Source organism: Agelaius tricolor, unplaced genomic scaffold, assembly GCF_023055355.1.
Source record: "Agelaius tricolor isolate 1412-34295 unplaced genomic scaffold, bAgeTri1.0.p SCAF_5, whole genome shotgun sequence".
Taxonomy (NCBI): Eukaryota; Metazoa; Chordata; class Aves; order Passeriformes; family Icteridae; genus Agelaius; species Agelaius tricolor.
In genome coordinates, this window is record NW_027269265.1 from 31,706,186 (window position 1) to 31,727,548 (window position 21,363).

At 33.2% G+C, this 21,363-nt stretch overlaps 1 protein-coding gene across 1 annotated transcript in view; it reads left to right on the forward strand.

Annotated features, from left to right (window-relative positions):
* The window catches only part of RYR3 (ryanodine receptor 3), a 195,126-nt gene that overhangs the window by 72,505 nt on the left and 101,258 nt on the right, over positions 1-21,363 (forward strand). The window contains exons 13-32 of the mRNA XM_071427042.1: positions 586-707; positions 1,937-2,105; positions 3,099-3,237; positions 4,719-4,814; positions 5,572-5,690; positions 8,107-8,240; positions 8,944-9,185; positions 10,253-10,445; positions 12,191-12,407; positions 12,606-12,710; positions 13,064-13,167; positions 13,574-13,657; positions 14,983-15,142; positions 15,577-15,724; positions 15,823-16,028; positions 16,685-16,859; positions 18,288-18,496; positions 19,634-19,818; positions 20,462-20,498; positions 20,865-21,025. Of these exons, the coding sequence (XP_071283143.1) occupies positions 586-707; positions 1,937-2,105; positions 3,099-3,237; positions 4,719-4,814; positions 5,572-5,690; positions 8,107-8,240; positions 8,944-9,185; positions 10,253-10,445; positions 12,191-12,407; positions 12,606-12,710; positions 13,064-13,167; positions 13,574-13,657; positions 14,983-15,142; positions 15,577-15,724; positions 15,823-16,028; positions 16,685-16,859; positions 18,288-18,496; positions 19,634-19,818; positions 20,462-20,498; positions 20,865-21,025 (3,005 nt within the window). The remainder of the gene's footprint in view (positions 1-585; positions 708-1,936; positions 2,106-3,098; positions 3,238-4,718; positions 4,815-5,571; positions 5,691-8,106; positions 8,241-8,943; positions 9,186-10,252; positions 10,446-12,190; positions 12,408-12,605; positions 12,711-13,063; positions 13,168-13,573; positions 13,658-14,982; positions 15,143-15,576; positions 15,725-15,822; positions 16,029-16,684; positions 16,860-18,287; positions 18,497-19,633; positions 19,819-20,461; positions 20,499-20,864; positions 21,026-21,363) is intronic.

A 21,363-nucleotide genomic window follows, 5' to 3' on the forward strand; every position in this document is an offset into this window, starting at 1 on the left:
GACACCTAAAAGTGACGCTAGATTTCTGTAACTATGTGTGTTTTTTCAAAGTGAAAGATTAAAATCCCACCAAAGGATCTCTGTTATTGCTTGAAGTTCACATGATGCTCTTATCTGGTTCAGATAAGAATACAACATATTGTGTAGAAATAGTTAAATGAATCAGAAGTTGTTTATAAACAGTATTGCTCCTTTAGCAGCATTGTAATAGTTGTCACTCCAGCTTGATTTTTCTTGTCAATAGTCTTAAAGCATAAATCCTTTCATAAATGATGCTTAAGAAAATGAAATTCCTCTTCCCTGAGAGCAAAAATGACATTTTTTGTAACATCTTGAAAATGTTTTTTAAGAGTATCTTTTTAAATGGATTGTGGAAGAACAAAAATACATTACATTGTCTTCTCTGAATAACTTATGTGAGACTGATAAACTTGTAGCTATTTAATGGGTGTCTAGATAAAGCGATTAACAAATCTGTATATATGCAAATTACTTTTTTCAGTGCAGTCTTGAAATAAATTTAAAAAATTTAAAAGCAAAAAGTGTTTTAAAGTAATTATTGTGATAATTCCTGACTCTCAAAAGGTTATATTACATCAAGAAGGTCACATGGACGATGGTCTCACATTACAAAGATGCCAGCGTGAGGAATCCCAGGCTGCTCGAATCATTCGCAATACTACAAGCTTATTCAGCCACTTCATAAGGTAATTGTTACCCTGGTTTTAAAGTATTCTGAAATTTTAAGAATTTCTCTAAGAGAATCCTTATGTCCTGCTTTCAAGTGTTTGAATTTAGAAGGTCTTAGAAATATATTTTTAGTGATTGAAATTTGAAATTTTGATTAGTAATGCCATTAAATAGATAGAACAGTTTACGTAAGATTATTTACATGAAATCTAATACCTTGAAGCCAGAAGCAAGCTGGATAGTAATTCAGGTTGAAAAAACATGCTAACTGATGTTAGTCTTACTCTGTTATTGAGTATTCAATGATTCCTAGAACTTTGTGTAATTAAATCTATAAGAATGTATTTTCTACTGAAGAAACTATTCTTTTGTAGTGCTTGGCAGAAGTTTTAATTATGGTGATGAAGTGTTCACCCTTGTAATACTTGATGCAATATTTTATAAAAAATAAAGAAAAAGGAGTTTTTAATTAATTATTTGCTCATCATATGAGCCTGTGTTTAAAACATTATTACTTCAGTATCTCAAGAACCTGCACCACTACTTTGTATTTCTTGGGCTGAGGATATAAAACAGAGCCACCTTTGCCAGCAGTCAGTGCCTGCTAGATGATGCTATTTATAGTAGTCAGGCTGTGGAAAACTGGATTATCACATAAGGTTGAGAAAATACATAAACAGAAAAAGACATTATTTTACTGACAACAGAGATTTCTTGAAATGCTTTTTATTTTTAAATCCCACCCTTTTTATTTACTGTATAGAATAGATACAGAAGATCTAATTTGTGGTTAGGATTACCTGCTACTTTGTGCTCTTTTCCCAGAAGGCTGTGGGTGTATAACTTCAGTAACTGCTACTGTTATTGCGCCATCACACCTTTAGTGGGATTTAAAGTATCTAAACAAAATCAATTACTGTATAAAAAGAACTTCAATCTCTTTTTCTTCTTTTTGCTGAATTACATTGCTTCTACTTTCTTTTTTTTCTTTTTAAAAAAACCCACTCTCTCTGTTTATATCAGCACAGAAAGAGAAATATGATTCCACTCAGGAAGCTCTGAGTGCTGGACAGCCAAATAATAGGTATTTGAATGATGTTCAGTTCGGATCATCCGTTGCTTATATTCACATGTCATACATGTAACAAGACTTGATTTAGGTACCAAAAGAGAATATGCTGCCACATAATACTGTAAATTACAGAGGGAAAATGATTAATGCTGCCAGTCTTGTTGTTTTCCATAGCGGAAACAACAGAGCACTGTCACCCAGCGCCCTGCCTGTTGAGGAGATGGCTCAGACGCTGCAAGACCTGATCACTTACTTCCAGCTTCCCGAAGAAGAGCTGCAACACGAAGACAAGCAAAACAAACTTCGCTCACTCAAAAACAGACAAAATCTATTCAAAGAAGAGGTACAGAGAAAGGGATTTTTGCATTATTTTAAGTGGATTGTCTCACAAACTTTGAGAGAAATTTAGATGAATGCATATTATCATCTAGATATACGCATATGATCTATAATATAGTGTTCTCAGCTGATATATATATATATATGTAAGTATATATAAAAGTATATAAACTTGTCACAAGCCACACACTCTGTCATAAAATTTGATCTTAATACTTCTGAGCATCTTTAAAAGGATCTCATTTTACTAAAATTTCTTTTTCTCTCTGTGAAGTTATACAACCTGGATACTCCAAATGAATGATAGAACCTGGGTCAATAATGGATGTTATTTCTGATGTCTTTTCTGTCCTGTGAATCTGCCTGTAACTTTTTTACCTCTAGAAATTCTAAGAATGCCAGTTTTAGAGAAAGTTATGTATTACATAATTGTTGAATTGCTCCTCTTTGAAAATGGAATAACTTCATTTTTGTAGAATTACTAAACATATTTTATGATGTGTTTAGACACATTTGAATTGCTTCCAGGTTTTCAATACTGTTTGAGTATGCAATCAAAGTGAAGTTACAAATCCCTTGTAGTATTTAAAAGTCTTTGGTTTAGATATTTTATTGGATAGCCAAACTTCCACCTTTTTTAATCAATGAAAATTCCTTTTTATCTAAATTTAAAGCATTTTTTCCTTATGCAAGGGAGATTTTATGCAAAAAAGAATGTCCTTAAAAATTGAAAAAGCTTTTATTTTCAGATTTTTATTCCTTATTTTTCATAATACTTAGTTGTGTAAGGAACCATATATAATCATTCTCTAAAATTAATTATTTTTATACAGAAAAATACATATTCAAATCTTTTAAGTGCAATTGGTTTGTTGTTTGGGATTTTCTTATTTTAAGATAATGCAGCCTTCCAAGTTATACAGGAAAAAGTCTTTAATGAAACAATGACCCATGCTTTTTCATGTGCAGTTCACTTTCTTCTCTCATATGTGTTTAGGGAATGCTGGCACTTGTTCTAAATTGCATTGATCGCCTAAATGACTACAACAGCGCAGCTCATTTTGCAGGAATTGCAAGAGAAGAACATGGTGGTACATCATGGAAAGAAATTTTGAATCTCCTTTACAAATTGTTAGGTAAGTTCTTCAAAAACCTTCTAAAGTAAAAAACCCCAGAATACCCCAGTAGCATGGAATCCTACCTACTGTGTCACCACCAAAGAATACTTTGAGTATTATTCAGTTTATTCTGTAAATTACAGAATCCATTACATATAGTTACTGCTAAATAGAGTTTCTTGAGCAATGATACATCAGAAAATTAGATCTCAGCCAGGAAAAAGTTCTGTGAAGCATGTCAAAACCTTTTTTTTTTTTTAATTTAAATGTACCTGTGATATGCAAACAGATGTGAATTACCATTTTAAAAATTAGAAAAACTGTAAAACAGTTTTTTTCAATATAAAGGCCAGATTTTCTGGAGCACTGCTATTCAAGAGCAAACTACTTCTGTGATGTAGAATGACCAAAATTATAGAGCAGAAAAAGTATGTATATATGTATTTAAATTTCTTATTTGATACCTAGTTTACATTATTCCTCATTTAGAAGAGCCTTGTCTTCTGATGGAGATTAAATACATTCTATTTTCATCACAAAGGAAGGTAGTCCTGATCCATAGCGAAACAAGGAAGTTGACAGTCAGGGCAAGAATAAAAGAAACCAGGGGAAGAGTTTTGAAGCATGAGGTTATTCACATAGAATAGACATGGAGGTGCTTCTGATGAAATCTCATTGCCTTAGAAACTAAAAAGTTACCACTGGCTGCATTTTACTACAGTCTTATGAGTTTAAAGAAAAATAGGATGAAAAGAAGCTCTCTCTAGTACTAGACTTTTTTCAGATTTTATCTTGATTTTTATCTGCCAGTACATTTTGAAAACAGTGGTTCTGACATAATATTTTTTGTGCTTCATAATAAAAATCATTGAAAATTGAATACAAAATATGTATTTTTTGTTATTCTTTTCCCCCCTATGATCTATGACTTCTAGAAGGAAGAAAATTAACAATATTTCTTGAAAGACTTGAATGTTGATGAACTTTCAAAGTGCAGTCTGCACTACTGAAAGACTAAAAGCTGTGCATTCTACAACATTGTTATCAGAAAGGAAAACTAAACATCTATATGCCTAATCTGCACTTGAACTCAAACTTCTGCATATGATCTTCCCACATTTGGTAGGAAGAAACAGAAAAAGAAAAGTTTCAGCCCCATGATCATGACTGTGCTTGACATCAAGCAAGGGCGCTGGATAACTTCTATTTATATTTAGCAACAAAATAAAACATAAGCAAAACTTTTTTTTCTGAGATTCTTGTTTATGCAGGAGACCCCCTTCAATTTCAAAAACTATGTGCACCTTAGAAATTATGTCGGTTGCTGATATTCCAAGTAGTGGAAATTCCAATTCTTTATTATGGTAACATAAATGGACTTGTCTGTTCATTGTTTTATTGAGTTACTCTAAAAATTGTGTTAAAATACATATAATAAACTTTGTTGATTTAAAATGGAAATCTCCTGTTGTAAAATGATACCTTTTGATTTTTTCCAGCTGCTCTCATTCGTGGCAACAGAAACAACTGTGCTCAATTTTCCTGTAACCTTGATTGGCTAATCAGTAAACTGGACAGATTAGAATCTTCCTCAGGTGAGACTCACCTTCACAATGTAAATTAACTATCAGTCAATACCTGTTTTACATCATTTACATAGCAGTTTTCCTTAAAGCCAACACATATTAGAAAACAAACACACTCTTGGTGTTTGGTTGGTTTTTTGTTTGTTTGGGGTTTTTTTTTGTGAGTTTTTTTTTGTTTGCTTTTTTCCTTATTTTGGATTTGTTTTTTTGTTGGTTGTTTTGTTTTGTTAATTGGCTAAAGTAATATATTAAAAGAGACACTCATGTGACATTGTTTTGCTTCAATACATTTGTTATGTGCAATACTATATCCAGTCAGTGACCCTGATGAATTAAGGGATTGGGTCAAACAGTATCAAGAGTGGTGTACTATAAAATTACATGTATTTGTGACATGCATATAAACCCCATAAAGATGTAGCTTATAAGTTTGTTTTTTTTACAGTGGAGTATTCAACAAAATGTTAATATACTATCCAGGGCTCCCTTTACCTCTTCCATTGAAAAGAAGGAGCTAATCTAGCAAATTTCTCAAGTGGTTTTGAAGTTGTGCTATATTCAAAAGAAAAGAGAAATTAACATTTTAATTGTGCATTTATTCCTAATGTACCATGTTCATATCATTAGTCCTTGGAAGTTGTTTAGTTCTCTTTTTAGGTCAGAGAAACCATACCATCTTGTAAGATACTCCTTTACTGAGCTTTTAGGATCTGTTCAGTGGTGAGGGTGATTTAATGACAACATTGTTTCTGTGGCCTTCATGTAGGTATTTTGGAAGTGTTGCACTGCATCTTGATTGAAAGCCCAGAAGCTTTAAATCTAATATCTGAGGAACACATTAAATCCATTATTTCACTGTTGGATAAACATGGGCGCAATTACAAGGTATGTTTCGAAAAAGTAAGGATGTAATGTTAATCTTACAATAATTTGTGGGGGAAAAAGGATGAGAAATATTTGATTCTAAAACCTTTAAAGGAATAAAATAACTTTAAAGTATACTTGCAAAATTTCTTTTTTGAGATTAAAAGAATGTTTTATATATAAATGCTTTTCAGCAATTTTCAAATACCAAAAATTTGTATGAGAAGTAAGCAGTTAAGAAATATTGGTAACCAGTCAGAACATTGGATTTGATGAGAAAATGAAGTATTCTGGTAGCTGTAAGAAAGTGGGCAGAGTAGCTTGCTTTGTGATTCAGGGCTCTGGAGAATTGGTGGACTACCATTGCATCCACAGATATAGAGAACTATATCCTGCAAAATCATTCCTAACTTGAGTAACAATAATAGCAGCAGAAAAGAAATAAATGGAGAAATCAGAAAAATAATCCAAATATCTGAAAACACAGGTGTTCTGAAGAAAGAAAAAACCCCTGAGTTTCCAGAAGATATACTGGATGAAATTAATTTAGACACCCATATGCAATTTATTATGATAGAAGAAGTTGAACAGAGTTTCTGGCTGCGACCAGGATGACATCACAACACAGACGAAGATATAGGTTTTTGTGTGATTTTCTGATGTGAGTTTCCTTCCTCAATTAAAATTTTATTTGAAAGACTGATAACCTCGAGGAAGAACAGAGGAAGTTTTTGTGAGCTGAAATTACTTTCTCTTGTAAATCACTAATACAGAGAACCTAACCAGCTACAGATAGAGTAAAGGAGAAAAGAATTTTTAAGCAGGGTTAAGGACTATGAACTGACATAAGTAGGCATAAGAAAAAAAGTTGAAGTTACAGCAGGAAGTTTAGCTTAATATTTTTATCTTTTAACAAGATTACTGTGTTATGCCAGTCACCTAGAAAGAAAGAACCTTTTGTCTGAAACATCTCAATGTAGATCTTATAGTGAGAACTTAGAGCAGAAACAGAAAATGTATACAGGAGAAGAATTATACTGGGTAATGGATTTGTTAATTTCTGTTTGTAGTGTCTTTGGCTATACCTCAGCAAGTACATAAGAGTGGGTGGGAAGAAATAAATTCATCTGTTATTAACTATATCTTGTTCTCCTTCTAGATTAGAGATTCTGTTGAGATTTAGGAAATAAGGAAAATAATGAGTAAAATGGTCCTGGAAATTATTGAGTTGAAGGCCTTTTTAAATTAAAAGCCTTCTGTCAGAAATAGAGTCAGCATATTCATGGAGGTTATTTAAACAGTTTACATGTAAAGTCTGAGCTGCTGGTAATCATTAATGCTACTAAGACGCTTTACAGCTGAGTACTGCTCAGAGCTTGTGTGGTTCTTTAAATGCTTATCCTTCTGCTAGATGGCTTCTGCCCAATAGCAGAGGTGGTAGAAAGGAAAATGCTGGGACATAGAAAAGTGTTTAAGCAAATATATTAGCTTAAGCAGTGTAAGCTGTCAATGGTGGGTTTGTGTTCAGTTCACTAGTCAGACAACAGGAGTAGCGAAGATGAGTTTCATAGTCTGCTGTTTCTGGAGTTGTACAATAGAAATAACAAAATCAATGGTGTGAAGATGTATCTTTTGTTGTGGAGGTGGTGTGTAGCAATCTAGACCACTTGGGCTCCTTGCTCAAAGACTGTTTGTCAGAGGTCAAGCATACATTGAAGCTTCTCTGTTTGTTTGTGAAAGTGTGAAGCTTTGCTCAGTATTAAGCAACATTATGTTACTGTGTTTTCTCTTCCAAAACCTCCTGCTCCAGTACTCTGTAAGAATGATATCAATCTCTTTCAATTTTCAGACTCAAGAAAAAAAAAGAAAAGAAAAGACATCTGAAGTTTTAGAATAACATCTTTTTGAAAATCTGTTTTGCTTTATAGTGAGCTTTTAAAGCATCTTTAATTTTATAAAAAATTGAATATTTCTCAAATTGAAATATTGTTTCCAGAAGAGACTAAAAAGCAATCAGTCTCATTGCCATTGAGAATTATCCACTTATTTGGCACAGGAAATTTTTTGGGCTGCAGAAAATTTATCAAGGAATTGAATTTTATATTCAATTTTTTATTGAGATTTAATTAAAAAGTCTTTAAGAATTAGCATAAGGCTAATTTTGTCTGATCAAAATGAGAATAAAGACTCTTAAAGGAAGGTTTCTGATGCATCCTCAAACCCTGTGCTCTAATGTTACGTTCCACAAATGTTTGATATCCTCTATCAGTAGTACAGACTACACTTGGTCCAAATATGTGAGAAGTATATAGAAAACAATAATGTATATTGTATCCCTTCCCTTAGGGCTATCCTGAATGTAAATTTAGCTGACAACTGAATAATAGTGTATGCTCCTAGCTGCCTTTGTCTTACTACTTCTGATTTTTCCTTTAAGGTTCTCGATGTGCTTTGCTCTCTCTGCGTCTGCAATGGAGTTGCAGTCCGTGCCAATCAAAATTTGATCTGTGACAATTTACTGCCCAGAAGAGACTTACTTTTGCAGACTCGTTTGATTAATGATGTGACAAGGTATAGTGATATGTTGTATTATAAAAAATTATTGCTGTTATATTAGAAAAAATTGAATTTCCATATCTTCAGTAAGTAATTGAATAAAAAAAAGTAACCTAAGAAATATTTAACATAAATATTTATTTTTTAGGTTATTTATTAAAATAACCTAAAAACCTAAGAACCCCAAACTTTCAATATTGAGAAACACACCGTGGGAGCTGATAATGTATTATGTATTAAGTTCTGAAAAAATACATTTTACTGACAATATAGCATTTGTATGGAACCTGGGATCAAATAGAAATTGCTAATTCATAACCAGAGCTGCTCTAAAATAGAAACATGAAAGCTGCTTGTTTCTGAGTCAAAACAAGGAACAGAGTATGCAAACATACTCTGAAGTTCTTGTGTCTTTTAAGAGGGACTTGATTTCCTGGCAACCACACTCCTGGTTTTGATTTTAGTAAGTGATCTTGTCATTTCTCTTTTGACTGTAAGTTTTTCAAAGCATGGAACCTCGAACCTCTACCTTAGAAGATGGTTCTACAGCAGCTTTATTAATTTATGCATAGTGGTTCACTTAAAAAAATATTACAAGCAACATGTGGGTACCTATACTTATATCTTACTTGTAAAGAGAATTGGACAATTATACAGCAACATAATTCCTATGTCACACTTTATGTTTACACTAACTGGCTTGCATTTTCTTTCTTAGCATAAGACCAAACATATTTTTGGGTGTTGCTGAGGGCTCTGCACAATACAAGAAGTGGTACTTTGAGTTAATAATTGATCAGGTTGATCCGTTCTTGACGGCTGAACCCACCCACTTGCGGGTTGGATGGGCCTCTACCTCAGGTTATGCCCCCTATCCTGGAGGTGGAGAAGGATGGGGAGGCAATGGTGTTGGTGATGACCTCTACTCTTTTGGGTTTGACGGCCTTCATCTGTGGTCTGGTGAGTGCTTTGTGAGCTAGCACTTATTCTTACAGTTAACATCTATCTATGATTACCTTCCATTTTTTTGTATATATAACTTGCTATTTCATAGTGAGCTACATTAAGAACTCCAGGTTATCAAGAAGGTATTTAGAAGTTCAAATCAGACTACTTGTCTGAGATGTTAGCCAATATTGAATTGTACCAGTCAGGCTTTTTAGCAGATTGCCCTGTTTGCATGATTTTGACCACAGAATGGCATTTTCCAGATCTAGATCAATACTGACTTAATTCTATCTGTCCAAAATAAATGGATGTATTGATCTCAGATAAATTAGGTCTATACAAATTGACATTTGCATTATTATTTTACTTTGAATCTACAGTTGAAGGAAAATGGGTTATTTTTAACCTGTTGAGAGATCTGACAAATTGAATTAAAGTTTTGATAAATAATTTCATTATCAATTTTATCAATAAAAGATACCTTTTTTTACCAACTTCATTATTTTATTCTTTGTGTGTAGAGTCTTTAATTAAACTATCACATTATTTTTTCATCCAGATTTCTCTTGCATGCACAGTAAATGATAGTTATTTTTTAGCTTGCTCAATATGTGACCTATGTTTCAATGTGCAATTTTCAAGGCATCAAGACAAAATCCTTAGTTTCCTCATATTTCTTAGTGCCTTTAAATGCTGTATAGATCTAGGTATTCTTTAATTGCTCTGAAAATAATAGAGTGGGGCCATACAAATGAAAGGTGTTTTAATGAGACTGTATACACTGAAGTAAATTTTATTACATTAATTCTAATAATTCATAATCTGAGAGTGTTTCCTTTGTCAATTTTATTAAAATTGTTCTAGCATTGGGTTTTGTATATAGAATATGTGTGTGCAGGCCCATATAATTCAATATTTTATTCCAACACTATTGAACAATTATCCAATGTCAGAAATTATCTTTTTTTGGAGAAGACTAGGAGGCATCTGTAACATACTCCAGTAGAAATGGCTGAATAAATAATTTTTTAAAATTAAACCTGCTTAAATATTCTGATTCCTAAATGCTTCTATCCTAGGTCGGGTACCCAGAGCTGTAGCATCTGTCAATCAGCATTTATTGGCATCTGATGATGTGGTTAGCTGCTGCTTGGATTTAGGTGTACCCAGCATTTCATTCCGCATTAATGGGCAGCCTGTACAGGGAATGTTTGAGAACTTCAGTACAGAAGGGTTTTTCTTCCCTGTCGTAAGCTTGTCAGCAGGTGTAAAGTAAGTACAACTTAATTTTAATAGTTTTCTTTGCTGTCTTATCACACAAAATATTGCCCAAATTCTAGTATGATTTATTCTGTTTTGCTACTTCAGTTCTGCCCAAGTAGCAGAACTATAGCAGTTGGAAGGAAGGCAGGGAAGTAATGATTTGTTCAGTGATGATTTCACTTTAAAGTGTCATGTGAGCCTGTAAACTATTTCATCAAGTCACAATGTCTGGACAGTATTATTTTACGGGTATTTGGTGACCTAGGGGAAATTAATTTTGTTTCATTCCAATTATCAGTGAAAAAAAACCATGTTAGAAATGCAGCACCATATTTTGCACTAATTAAGGTTCTCACTGGCTTTCTCAGCAGGGAGTAAAAAAACCTAAATCATCATGAAAACTGATACTGTGTTCACAGTGGGAAACAGAACTGATGAGAAGCAGTTTTGGAACCTCTTTACTAATATTCCCCATTTCTTACCTCTTCTATAGCTAAAATACTGAGATTCAAACTTACTGTATACAATTTATGTAGCTGTCTATGTTCAATGAATTCAGAAAATCTCCTGAAGAATCAAGCAGAATAAAGGAGGGCTGGCAAAGATTTAGTAAATAAATTTCATTTATTCTCCTGGAGTGACCCTACTATGTAGCTGCATTAATACAAAGCTTTTGAAAATATTAATTACTTTTTATGTAAGAAATCTGGCAAAATTGGTGTAATTATTTTCTTTTTTTCATTCTTATTTGATGTTTCTTTTATATTTTGTGAGAGCATTTTTCTTTGTAGTTTATAGTAACATTATAGCTGATGTTAGCAGCAGATGTATATTGTCATCTGTTTCTATTGCTACTAGAGAAAATACTTTTACATGGGAATCTTGAGTTCATGAGTTAAGGAGGGTGTTCTAGGGTCTTTAATCTTCTTAAAAATGTGAACAAAATATGTTGATCTGTTCTAATATTCCTATAGGCTTCTGGTCACTCCATCTCAAAAAATGTAGAGGCTAATTTCTAGAGATAACAGGATTTTTTTCTTGGTTTTTTTAGCATTTGTTTACCTCTAGAGTTTGCTCACTTGAGTAGCAAAGTATGCAGCTGGATAGTTTTTGTCTTTGTTGTTTCTCTTGGTATATTCTTAAATTTATATGACAAATCTATATCTGAGGAGAAAAATAACATTTTAGGGGTTTACAAAGAATCTTAGTTGTGCTTCTGCAACTCATTCCCTGTTGGAAGATTCAGTATAATATTGTTTGCTTTCTTAATGTATTAAGGTTTTAGTGGGTTTTTTTTTTTTTACTTCCCTCATATGCCAAACTGTCTGCATGTGTTCACTGAGACATAACTTTAAAACTTTCAAGTTATGTATCAATAGTCCCAATAGTATTTTTAGAGTAACAGTCCAATTTAAATTCGTGTTTCCAAATGCCTTAAATCCATTTAAAAAAATCACAACTTACAACCATTTGATTTTAAATGAGAAATATTTCAATATGCCACTACATTAAATAATTAGTTTTGTTTTGGCCAAAACAAATTTTCAAAATATAGTGGGTAGATGATGGTTTTACTGACAGTATCTGCTAGTATTAATGCTCGGTAACACTTTGGTATTTACCAAAACATGAAGAACACATGCATTTTTGTAAATGTTACTAAAAAAAATGCTTAAGCTTCTACACTATTTATTCATAATGATAGTATATGCTGATTATTTAAGAGTCTAATTGCTTCATTGAAAATTGCACAGAGTTCGTTTCTTGTTGGGCGGACGTCATGGAGAGTTTAAATTTCTGCCTCCTGCTGGCTATGCTCCCTGTTATGAGGCATTGCTTCCAAAAGAGAAGATGAAATTGGAACCAGTCAAAGAATATAAAAGAGATTTTGAAGGAGTGAGGGATTTGTTGGGTACAACACAATTTCTTTCACAAGCTTCTTTTATCCCTTGTCCAATAGACACCAGTCAGGTATGTGAAGTTTGCAGTAATGGGATCTATAACTTATGTCTATTCAAAACTTAAATTCACAATATAAAATCTTCCCTCTTTCTTAGCAATTCTTCAATTGCTTGTTGTGATGCACTAAGTAAACTAAGTGATCTTTGATACAAAGTGTGGTAACTGGAGCCTCTTCTTATTTCTGGAATTGTTATGCTCTTTCCTTAGATTGCTCTTCCTTTTCATCTTGAAAAGATCAGGGACAAACTAGCTGAAAATATCCATGAACTATGGGGAATGAATAAAATAGAACTGGGCTGGACATATGGCAAGGTATGTTTTGAATGACCTGCCTGGGTATAGTCACCTGTATTAGGTTAAGTCTCCTACCAGCCCAAACCTTGACTTGGAATTTGAATAGGATATGCAGTGGTGGTCTATACATTACCAACAATGTGACCATGTAAGCTGGAATTGCTTATTTCATTAACTATGGAGGAGTATTTATAGTGTACGTTATAAGTAAATCATGGGAAAGGAGATTTATATAGTTATGAGTAGCTGTCACTGAACAAAGATAAATTGTATCAGTTACATTGACTTCATTGCTGCAGAGAATTTACTGGGTTTTTACTGTGATTCTTGATTCCATCAGGAAAGTACTCTTTTCTGCTAATTTTTTGCAGATACGCGATGATAATAAAAGGCATCATCCTTGTCTTGTGGAATTCTCAAAACTGCCTGAGACAGAGAAGAATTATAATCTACAAATGTCAACTGAAACCCTCAAGTGAGCTTTAAATAAAAAAGAAAATAAAGTTTTAAAATTTTATTTTTATTCAAGTGCATCATACTGTTGTAAGATATAAAAACCATTAAAATATCTCTTTCAAAGATATTCTTCTAACTTTACTAGAAGTCCCAGGAACACAATCAGACTGATGTAGAAAAACTTTGTCTCTACAGAGACAAAATCCTGTTGGTTTTAATAAAGTGGTAGAAATCTCAAGCCATAGATTTGTGCCTTTTTATTTTCGAAGGGCTTATTTATTATCTCGGATAAATGAAAATATTTGGGTTTTTAAATACCCTTATTTTAGATTATTTCCGTGTTTTTAAATATAGCTTCTTCTGTGTATTTTTACAATGCATGAGAACTATAATGTTGTGTTTAACTAATGCCATTTTTATGCCAGAACCCTTTTGGCCCTTGGATGTCACATTGTTCATGCTCATCCAGCAGCTGAGGAAGATCTTAAAAAAGTCAAACTTCCTAAAAAGTATGTACCTTATGGTAACAGTTACATATTATAATATTTATTATAAATATAAAATATTTTAAGTTCATTTAAAGTATACTGGATATGAACCCCATATATGATAAGGTTTTACACATCTCTGGTTAGGTCTTTACTTGGCTGTGATGATGTTGGAATGTGAATACTGCTGTGCTGCATCACCTCCTGAAGCTGTTGAGAGGCAGAAACAGTCGTATACAGGCAATTATAGCAGTGTTACATCACCCTAGAATGGAGACTCCAAAGCTCAATACAACATTGCAGTGCTTTTCTGTCTCATAGTAAAGAACAGTCTATTCATATGATGGTAAATCTATTTACTTGAAAGAGAGTTTACCACTTTATAGAGAGAGAAACGGCAAGTTGGACACTTGCCATTTCGTTTCAGTTTATCAACCCACCATATGTCTTTTTGTCCTGAAAGAAATTTATCCATGAGAAACAAAGTCAATTGTTTCAAGTGAGCAGTAAAATACATAGTTTTGTGATATGAGAGATGGTAATCTTGATCCAGTTGATGGCCTCAATTAAAAAAAGTAAAATAGAGCTTTTCTCAAGATTCATACTGCAGAGAGTCTATCATAATACTGGTTTGCTATTATTCTCATTAAAATACCTATTGCCTATATGAAACATCCTAATTAATGGAAACTACTTGACTTGACCAAAAGAGAATCTGAATATGTCTAAAAGGGAGGGTTGTCCTTATACAATATGGAAGGGTTGGAGAAGATAATAAAATGGCTAAATGGAGAAGATAAAAAAATGGCTACTGCTGAAAATTTGCTAAACTTTTTATTCAGTCAAAAAGGGGTAAGAGCAATAGTTAAAATTTTTTTCTTCTGTTGGAAAAAGTGGTAATGCGGTCCTTAAAGAATACTTAATTAAAATACCATACTTAATGATATGTAAGAGAGTTTCATAGGAAGTCATCATACAGACCTTTAAAATAGAAATTACTTGAAATGCTTAAATGACAAATATATATAAATATAAAAAGTAGTCATTCAATAAAAAGTTTTGTTGCTTTATAGCAACAGTTTAGGCATGTAAATATGGATCTGAGTCACATTTAATTAGCTATTGTGCAAGTAGGTGGAAAATGAGATGGTCTAGATGGCTAGAATCCAATTTATATCCTAGTCAATAACCAAGTGCAATGGAAGATTTTTGCAAAGGAACAAGGAGAGTAGGAGATTTAAAAGGGGAGAGAGAGATAGTGATTTCCACTCTATGAATGCTTCATAGAAGAAATTAAGTACCATAATTGGGGTATCTTGACTCTGTTTTGCTTTGTTGACTTACAGTTACATGATGTCAAATGGATATAAACCTGCCCCTCTTGATCTTTCTGAAGTGAAATTGTTACCTTCTCAGGAATTTCTAGTTGACAAACTAGCAGAAAATGCTCATAACGTCTGGGCAAAAGATAGAATAAAGCAAGGATGGACCTATGGCATTCAACAGGTAGGAATTTCTTTACATGCATTTGGAATAAGTAAAGAATGTGAGATTTTTTTATTCCAGAACATCATTTGGGAGGGAGTGTTAGTTAAGATGACAAATACTGAATGTCCAGTAATAATTGGAAAAGCCAGAGGGGATTGGGAGCAGGAAAAGAAGCCCTACATATAAAAGTCTGGATTGTCAGACCTGTATGTTTGCAGCTGCTGGATGCACGAGAATAGATTTCCATCCTTCTCCTTCATTCTTGTATTTAGGTTTTCAGTGTTATTAACAGATAATTAATTGAACTTGCATTCATAGAACTTTTCTTCATTAATGCTGCATCTCTTCTGTAATCATTACATGACGCCAAAGTACGCTCTGTCTCATTATTCAAAGTCTTTGTGATGTCTAAACAGACTTTTCTTCTTGTTATTTTTTATTATCCCTTTCAGGATCTTAAGAACAAACGTAATCCTCGGCTGGTGCCATATGCACTATTAGATGAACGTACTAAAAAATCAAACAGAGACAGCCTCCGTGAAGCTGTCAGGACATTTGCAGGCTATGGCTATAGTATTGAGCCACCTGACCAAGAGATAGGTATGTATTTTCAATAAGAATCATGGCCTTTTTTAATGACAGTTACAATTTCATTTCATTATTAAGAGAGTTTTTTTTTCCTCTGTTTATTTTTGCAGCTGACCAAACAGTAGAAAAAGTCAGCATTGACAAGATTCGATTTTTCAGAGTAGAACAATCCTATGCAGTGAAGTCTGGAAAGTGGTACTTTGAGTTTGAAGCTGTGACAGGTGGAGACATGCGTGTTGGCTGGGCCAGGCCAGGCTGTCGACCTGACATAGAGTTGGGAGCTGATGACCAAGCATTTGTATTTGAAGGAAGCAAAGTCAGTACACCTTTACTTACCTCTTTTGATGTACAAACAGGCTAGACAGAGGGCTACAACATAGGTTTCCTCTGTGTACTCAACATCAGCTACCAGCATGTTTCTGATTCGTATAAAGATATCTCTGAGCTCTGTTTCACAGTGGATAGTACCTCCATTTTGATTCTGTCATAAGATTATGCTAACAAAGTGTTGGTTTATATGTATCTTCCTAGGCTGTATCCAACTAAGTACAGAAGTCTGCCATGATTATAAACAGGATACAGCACTCACTTCCATTTTTTTATACGTAATGTTTTACAAAAATCAAAAAAAAGGTCCTTTATTCACTGAGAGAGCCACAGTCTGTTTTCCTTTTTCTGTTTTTTTCTGCTTTCTGCATGTACTTTCTTCCCAAGCTTGACTCCTAAAGGACTAGACGGATGACAGTGTGTAAGAAATTGAATCCAGTGAACAGGAGTTATCAGGTTCCAAATTGCTGAAGTTAGGGTGCCTTAGTCTCTCTATGTCCCTGTTATCTCTAAGGCAAAAGTCATGATCAGTACTGCTTACAAATTACTTTAATATCTGGAAAATAAAATATCTGGGTTTCTTAACTTATTTTGTATTTATTTTTTAATTTACCACTGTATTTATTTCCTTGGTTTTCCATTTAGGGCCAGTGTTGGCATCAAGGCAGCGGATTCTTTGGACGAAGCTGGCAACCGGGAGATGTAGTTGGTTGTATGATAAACTTGGATGACAAGTCAATCATCTTTACTCTGAATGGAGAGTTGCTTATAACTAGTAAAGGTTCAGAACTCGCATTTGCTGACTTCGGAATAGAAAATGGTAACTTCCCCTTTAAAGTCACATGGTTATTGGAAGACAAAATAATAAAACAAACAGAAAAACTAGTCTGTCATGACTCAGTGAACTGAGAAATCATATTTCACTGATACGAGCCTTCAGATTGTGCTATGCATTAACTTCATAAAAAAATTATTTTGAGAGTGCTTGTGTGGCACAAACTGAATTTCTTTTCTCCTTCCACCACATTAATGGGGTTTCAGAAGTCAGAGTGGATAAATTTTCTCAGTGTTGCTAGGCTTTATGTCAGGACTTCAGTGCTGTGAAGAAGTGGTAATAATAAGCATCCTGAAAAATTTCCAAAACCTGAAAATATAGTCTCTGATAATCTCACTGGAGTGTAAATATACTGTGTTCATGTCTGCAAAGGACAAAACAAGTACAGTGCAGTGAGAGTCTGTATCAAAAGAAAGATCTTTGCAACGTGAGTCTAATCTTTTTCTTTCTCTGTCCTATTCATAACTTATCCAAATATCCCATTTTCCTGGGATAGTTTTCCTTTTCTGTTTTTGGCCTTTGGTTTTTCAAAAAAGTAGTATCTACATGACTGTAAGAGAGTTGGGGAATATTTTCAAGTGGGTTTGCTTTATGTTTTCATTTACTTTCTCTTTGTAAATATATCTCCTCCAACCAGTAATAGCTTTTATACCTGTTAGTAATTGCCAGAAAACTTTGCAGTTGTTCACTGTTCTTCTTTGATCTTACCATAGATAGAGTTTTTATAAAGGCAAAGAATGAGTGACTGCCTTAACAAAGCTGTACTGAAGTCTCAAAATTTAGAAGAGGAAATGTCTCCTTTAGAGGTTGAACTGTTGGCTTTTCCCTAACTTTGCTCCAAATTCTGTTTTTTTGGGAAATGGTGAAATAAGTCAACAGCCTTTCATCCCTGTCTAAACATATATGGAGATCAAAGAGTTGAGTCATAAAAAATGCTAGCATTAAAGGGGTGTGTATTTGTCCATTGTGAATGATGGAGGAATGAATGCTGGAAAAAAAAATTGTACCTACTGATGATAAAATAAATTTTAAGTAAATGTATTGAGATACTTGAACCTCATCTCAAAGTTCTTATGAAAATTTGGCACTCTCAGAAGCCATATTTAACTTCTGTTAATAACTTTGATCTAGCCAAGGTTGGCTTCCAGTGACGATCTTTTTGTATAATGCCATGTTTATTAGTCTAAAAATGAGAAAGATAACAAATTAAATGGGATAGTGCCTAAGTTCTCAGGTAGCAATTATATTGAACATAGACATTGGTATTTAAGGTGGCTTTAAATTCTTGCTTCTGTCATCACTTCATGTGCATTACTTGTAGGAGCTAACGTTTAGTTCACATTAGATAGATCAAAAATGAAGAATGTCTGCTTTTAAACTAAGTTACTGAGTTTTGTTGTTTTTTTTCTTTAGGTTTTGTTCCAATTTGTGCACTGGGCCTGTCTCAGATTGGTCGCATGAACCTCGGAATGGATGCCAGTACATTCAAGTATTATACAATGTGTGGCCTCCAAGAAGGTTTTGAACCTTTTGCTGTTAACATGAACCGAGATGTTGCTATGTGGTTTAGTAAACGCTTACCAACATTTGTCAATGTGCCAAAAAATCATCCTCACATTAAGGTAACATTACATGTCAGAGAGACACCTGTTCAACGATTGTTTGTTTAGCAAGCTGAGACATTAAACCCTTACTAATGCTTACTGTCATCAGATAGTTTGTCATATTACTCTATTAAGTAACTCTTAGATAATTCCAGATGATCTTGTCCATCTTCTTTTTCATTTATGGTAGTATGGATTCCTATAGATATACCTATCCGGTTTAATATATGACTTAATTAATGTTGGGGTTAGCTACTGGAAGCATGCTAGTTATGGGGGCTTTTTATATTCTACCTTACATGCACTTTCACTTTCTAAACCTTCTCTACTGTAAATTTTTCTTAAATATCTGAAAATTTTTCAGCTGAAGTCAGAGGACATTTAAGTGTACCTGTGGTGTCACAGATTGTTTCATTGTGATGCGCCAGTGATAAGAATTCCAAAACTCCCTAACTAATCAATCCTAGAGCAGAGTAATATATTCTGCCTTTTCTATATTTTTTTTCAAATTAATATATTCCAAAATGATATGTTTGAGTTCCTGAGGGGATTTTTTATTACAATCTCTCTAGGTGATTTTCTTTAATTTAAGTATAGCCAATTATTCTCTAATGATTGTCTCTGAAAATTTCACTGAATTCCAACTAAATTATTTCAGAATTTTTTTATTTTATCAGGATTATTTCATCATTATTCCTGTCTTTAAAATATTCCTATCACTGAATTTGAAAATGCACTTTTTCAGCTCAAGGAAAAGTAATATTGAATACAAAGTCCATCATGACCCTTTGAACAATTCTAATTGATTTTTCTTCTCATTGTGGTGGAAAATAACTGATTCTTGTGATGCAGTTTTTTAATGACTCTCATACTCAAAGTGAATTAGTTTAATAAACTGTATTTTTAAATTTTTTTACTCTCGAATGGAACATTTTGAAAATATTTTTTGTAGTCAGGAATCATACTGAATTTGTTGATTCCCTTGCTCTTCAGGTTAAATTCAGTATCAGAGACCAAAGCTGCATAGTTTTGAAGATAATTAATTATGAAAAAATTAAGTTTGCTCTTTCAATTTTCTCATCCTCTAGTTGCTTAATGGAAGTTTTCATCATTTTTTTGGACAGACTTATTTAAAAATATTTCTATTATTTTTAGATATGGAGAATTGATGGGACCATTGAGAGTCCACCTCGGTTAAAAGTTACTCACAAAACATTTGGCACACAGAACAGCAATTCAGACATGATATATTGTCGTTTGAGTATGCCCATTGAGTTCCACTCATCATTCAACATCGGCATGGGCGTGGAAAATGCCTCCTCTGATGTTTTCCAAAAACGGTTAGACTTGGGTTTGGTTATCCTACTTCATGCTTTCAGTGTAAATGTATTGTTATATTATTCTTTATTATTGTATACTCAAAATTTCTGTGCACTAAGAACAGATTACCATGAAATGCTGTGTCCAGACAAGAGAGGACCTTTTCTAAATAGGTGCATCACAAGGTCTATAGATCTTTGCCTAAGCAGCTCCATTTTCTTCTGAATTATTATGATTTGCAAAAGCTAGGCTGGAAAACCAGCTCAGAGTCTTTTGCCCTTTGGATTATTGCTCACCAACATCATTGCTCAATAACTCATTGCTACCATAAAAATGCTAATTCATTAAAAGAAAAAAGATTGTGGGGAAGTTTTTTAAAGATACCGGGTATTAATGGGCACTGCACCTTTCTGAGTTACCTCTATCTTTATTTTACTGCTCTAAATCTGCCTCTTCTCCCACTCTCTACCTTAATTGCAATCAACTATTTTACTTGTATATTTGTATCCTGTACAGTCTTTGCTAATGCATACTCAGTGCCAAGTGGTTAGCTAGTAAGCTGACTTACAGTAGTTAGCTTTTAAGTATACTTAGCCTAATAATGACTAATTTTTCCACTACTCTTTTTTATTTAATTATTCATGGATTTTCCTTTATCTGTAGAAAGCACAGCCAAGAAATTGCTCCTCCTTCTACTACAGTAAGTAAATATGTTGAGATGCTTAATTCTTCTGAAGTTTTGAAGTAGATTTGTGGCAACATGTTCATTAGAAATCAATGTTCATTAGAAATCAATGTGTTGAAAGAAGCCTTTTTAATAATTTTTTATGATATAACACTGTTTCTAAATAATGATGTCCAGAGCCACGTTATTTGCAACTTGTGTAAACATAAACCTCATCAAATTAAAACACTAGTCTGTTTTTTTTTTATTAGGGGTATTTAAAATTACTTATTAGAAGAATGTGAATTACTATTATTGAAGTTTGATATATAGGAGATTTGATTATTCCTTGATAAAATACTTTAAATTTCTATTACTAATATGCTCTTTTCCTCCTTTCAGTATTTTTATTCACTACGGATATTTGCTGGCCAAGACCCATCCTCTGTCTGGGTTGGCTGGGTAACACCAGACTATCATTTTTACAGTGAGAATTTTGACCTAAATAAAAATTGTACAGTGACAGTTACTTTAGGCGATGAGAGAGGCAGGGTTCATGAAAGGTAAGGAATTATTCATAGTGTGTTAAAGTTTTTATTTTAATACTGTTGTCTAAAAGTCAGATGTTCATAAGCTCGATGATAATTTAAATATTAATTTAAACTAATAAGAAAATTGATTATGGATTGAGTTTTCTGTGCTCATTTATATATGAATGTGTTTTAGATAGACATGTTAAAGTGAATTTATCATTAATGTTCCCTTGCGAGGGAAATTTCTTTTGGAAAGAATTTTAAATGAAAGATGCTTCTTTAGTTTAATATCTATGGATGAAACAGTTTGTTTAACTGTAACTAACAAGTGCACACAGAAGCCTGTGAAATTTTTTCATAACTATGAA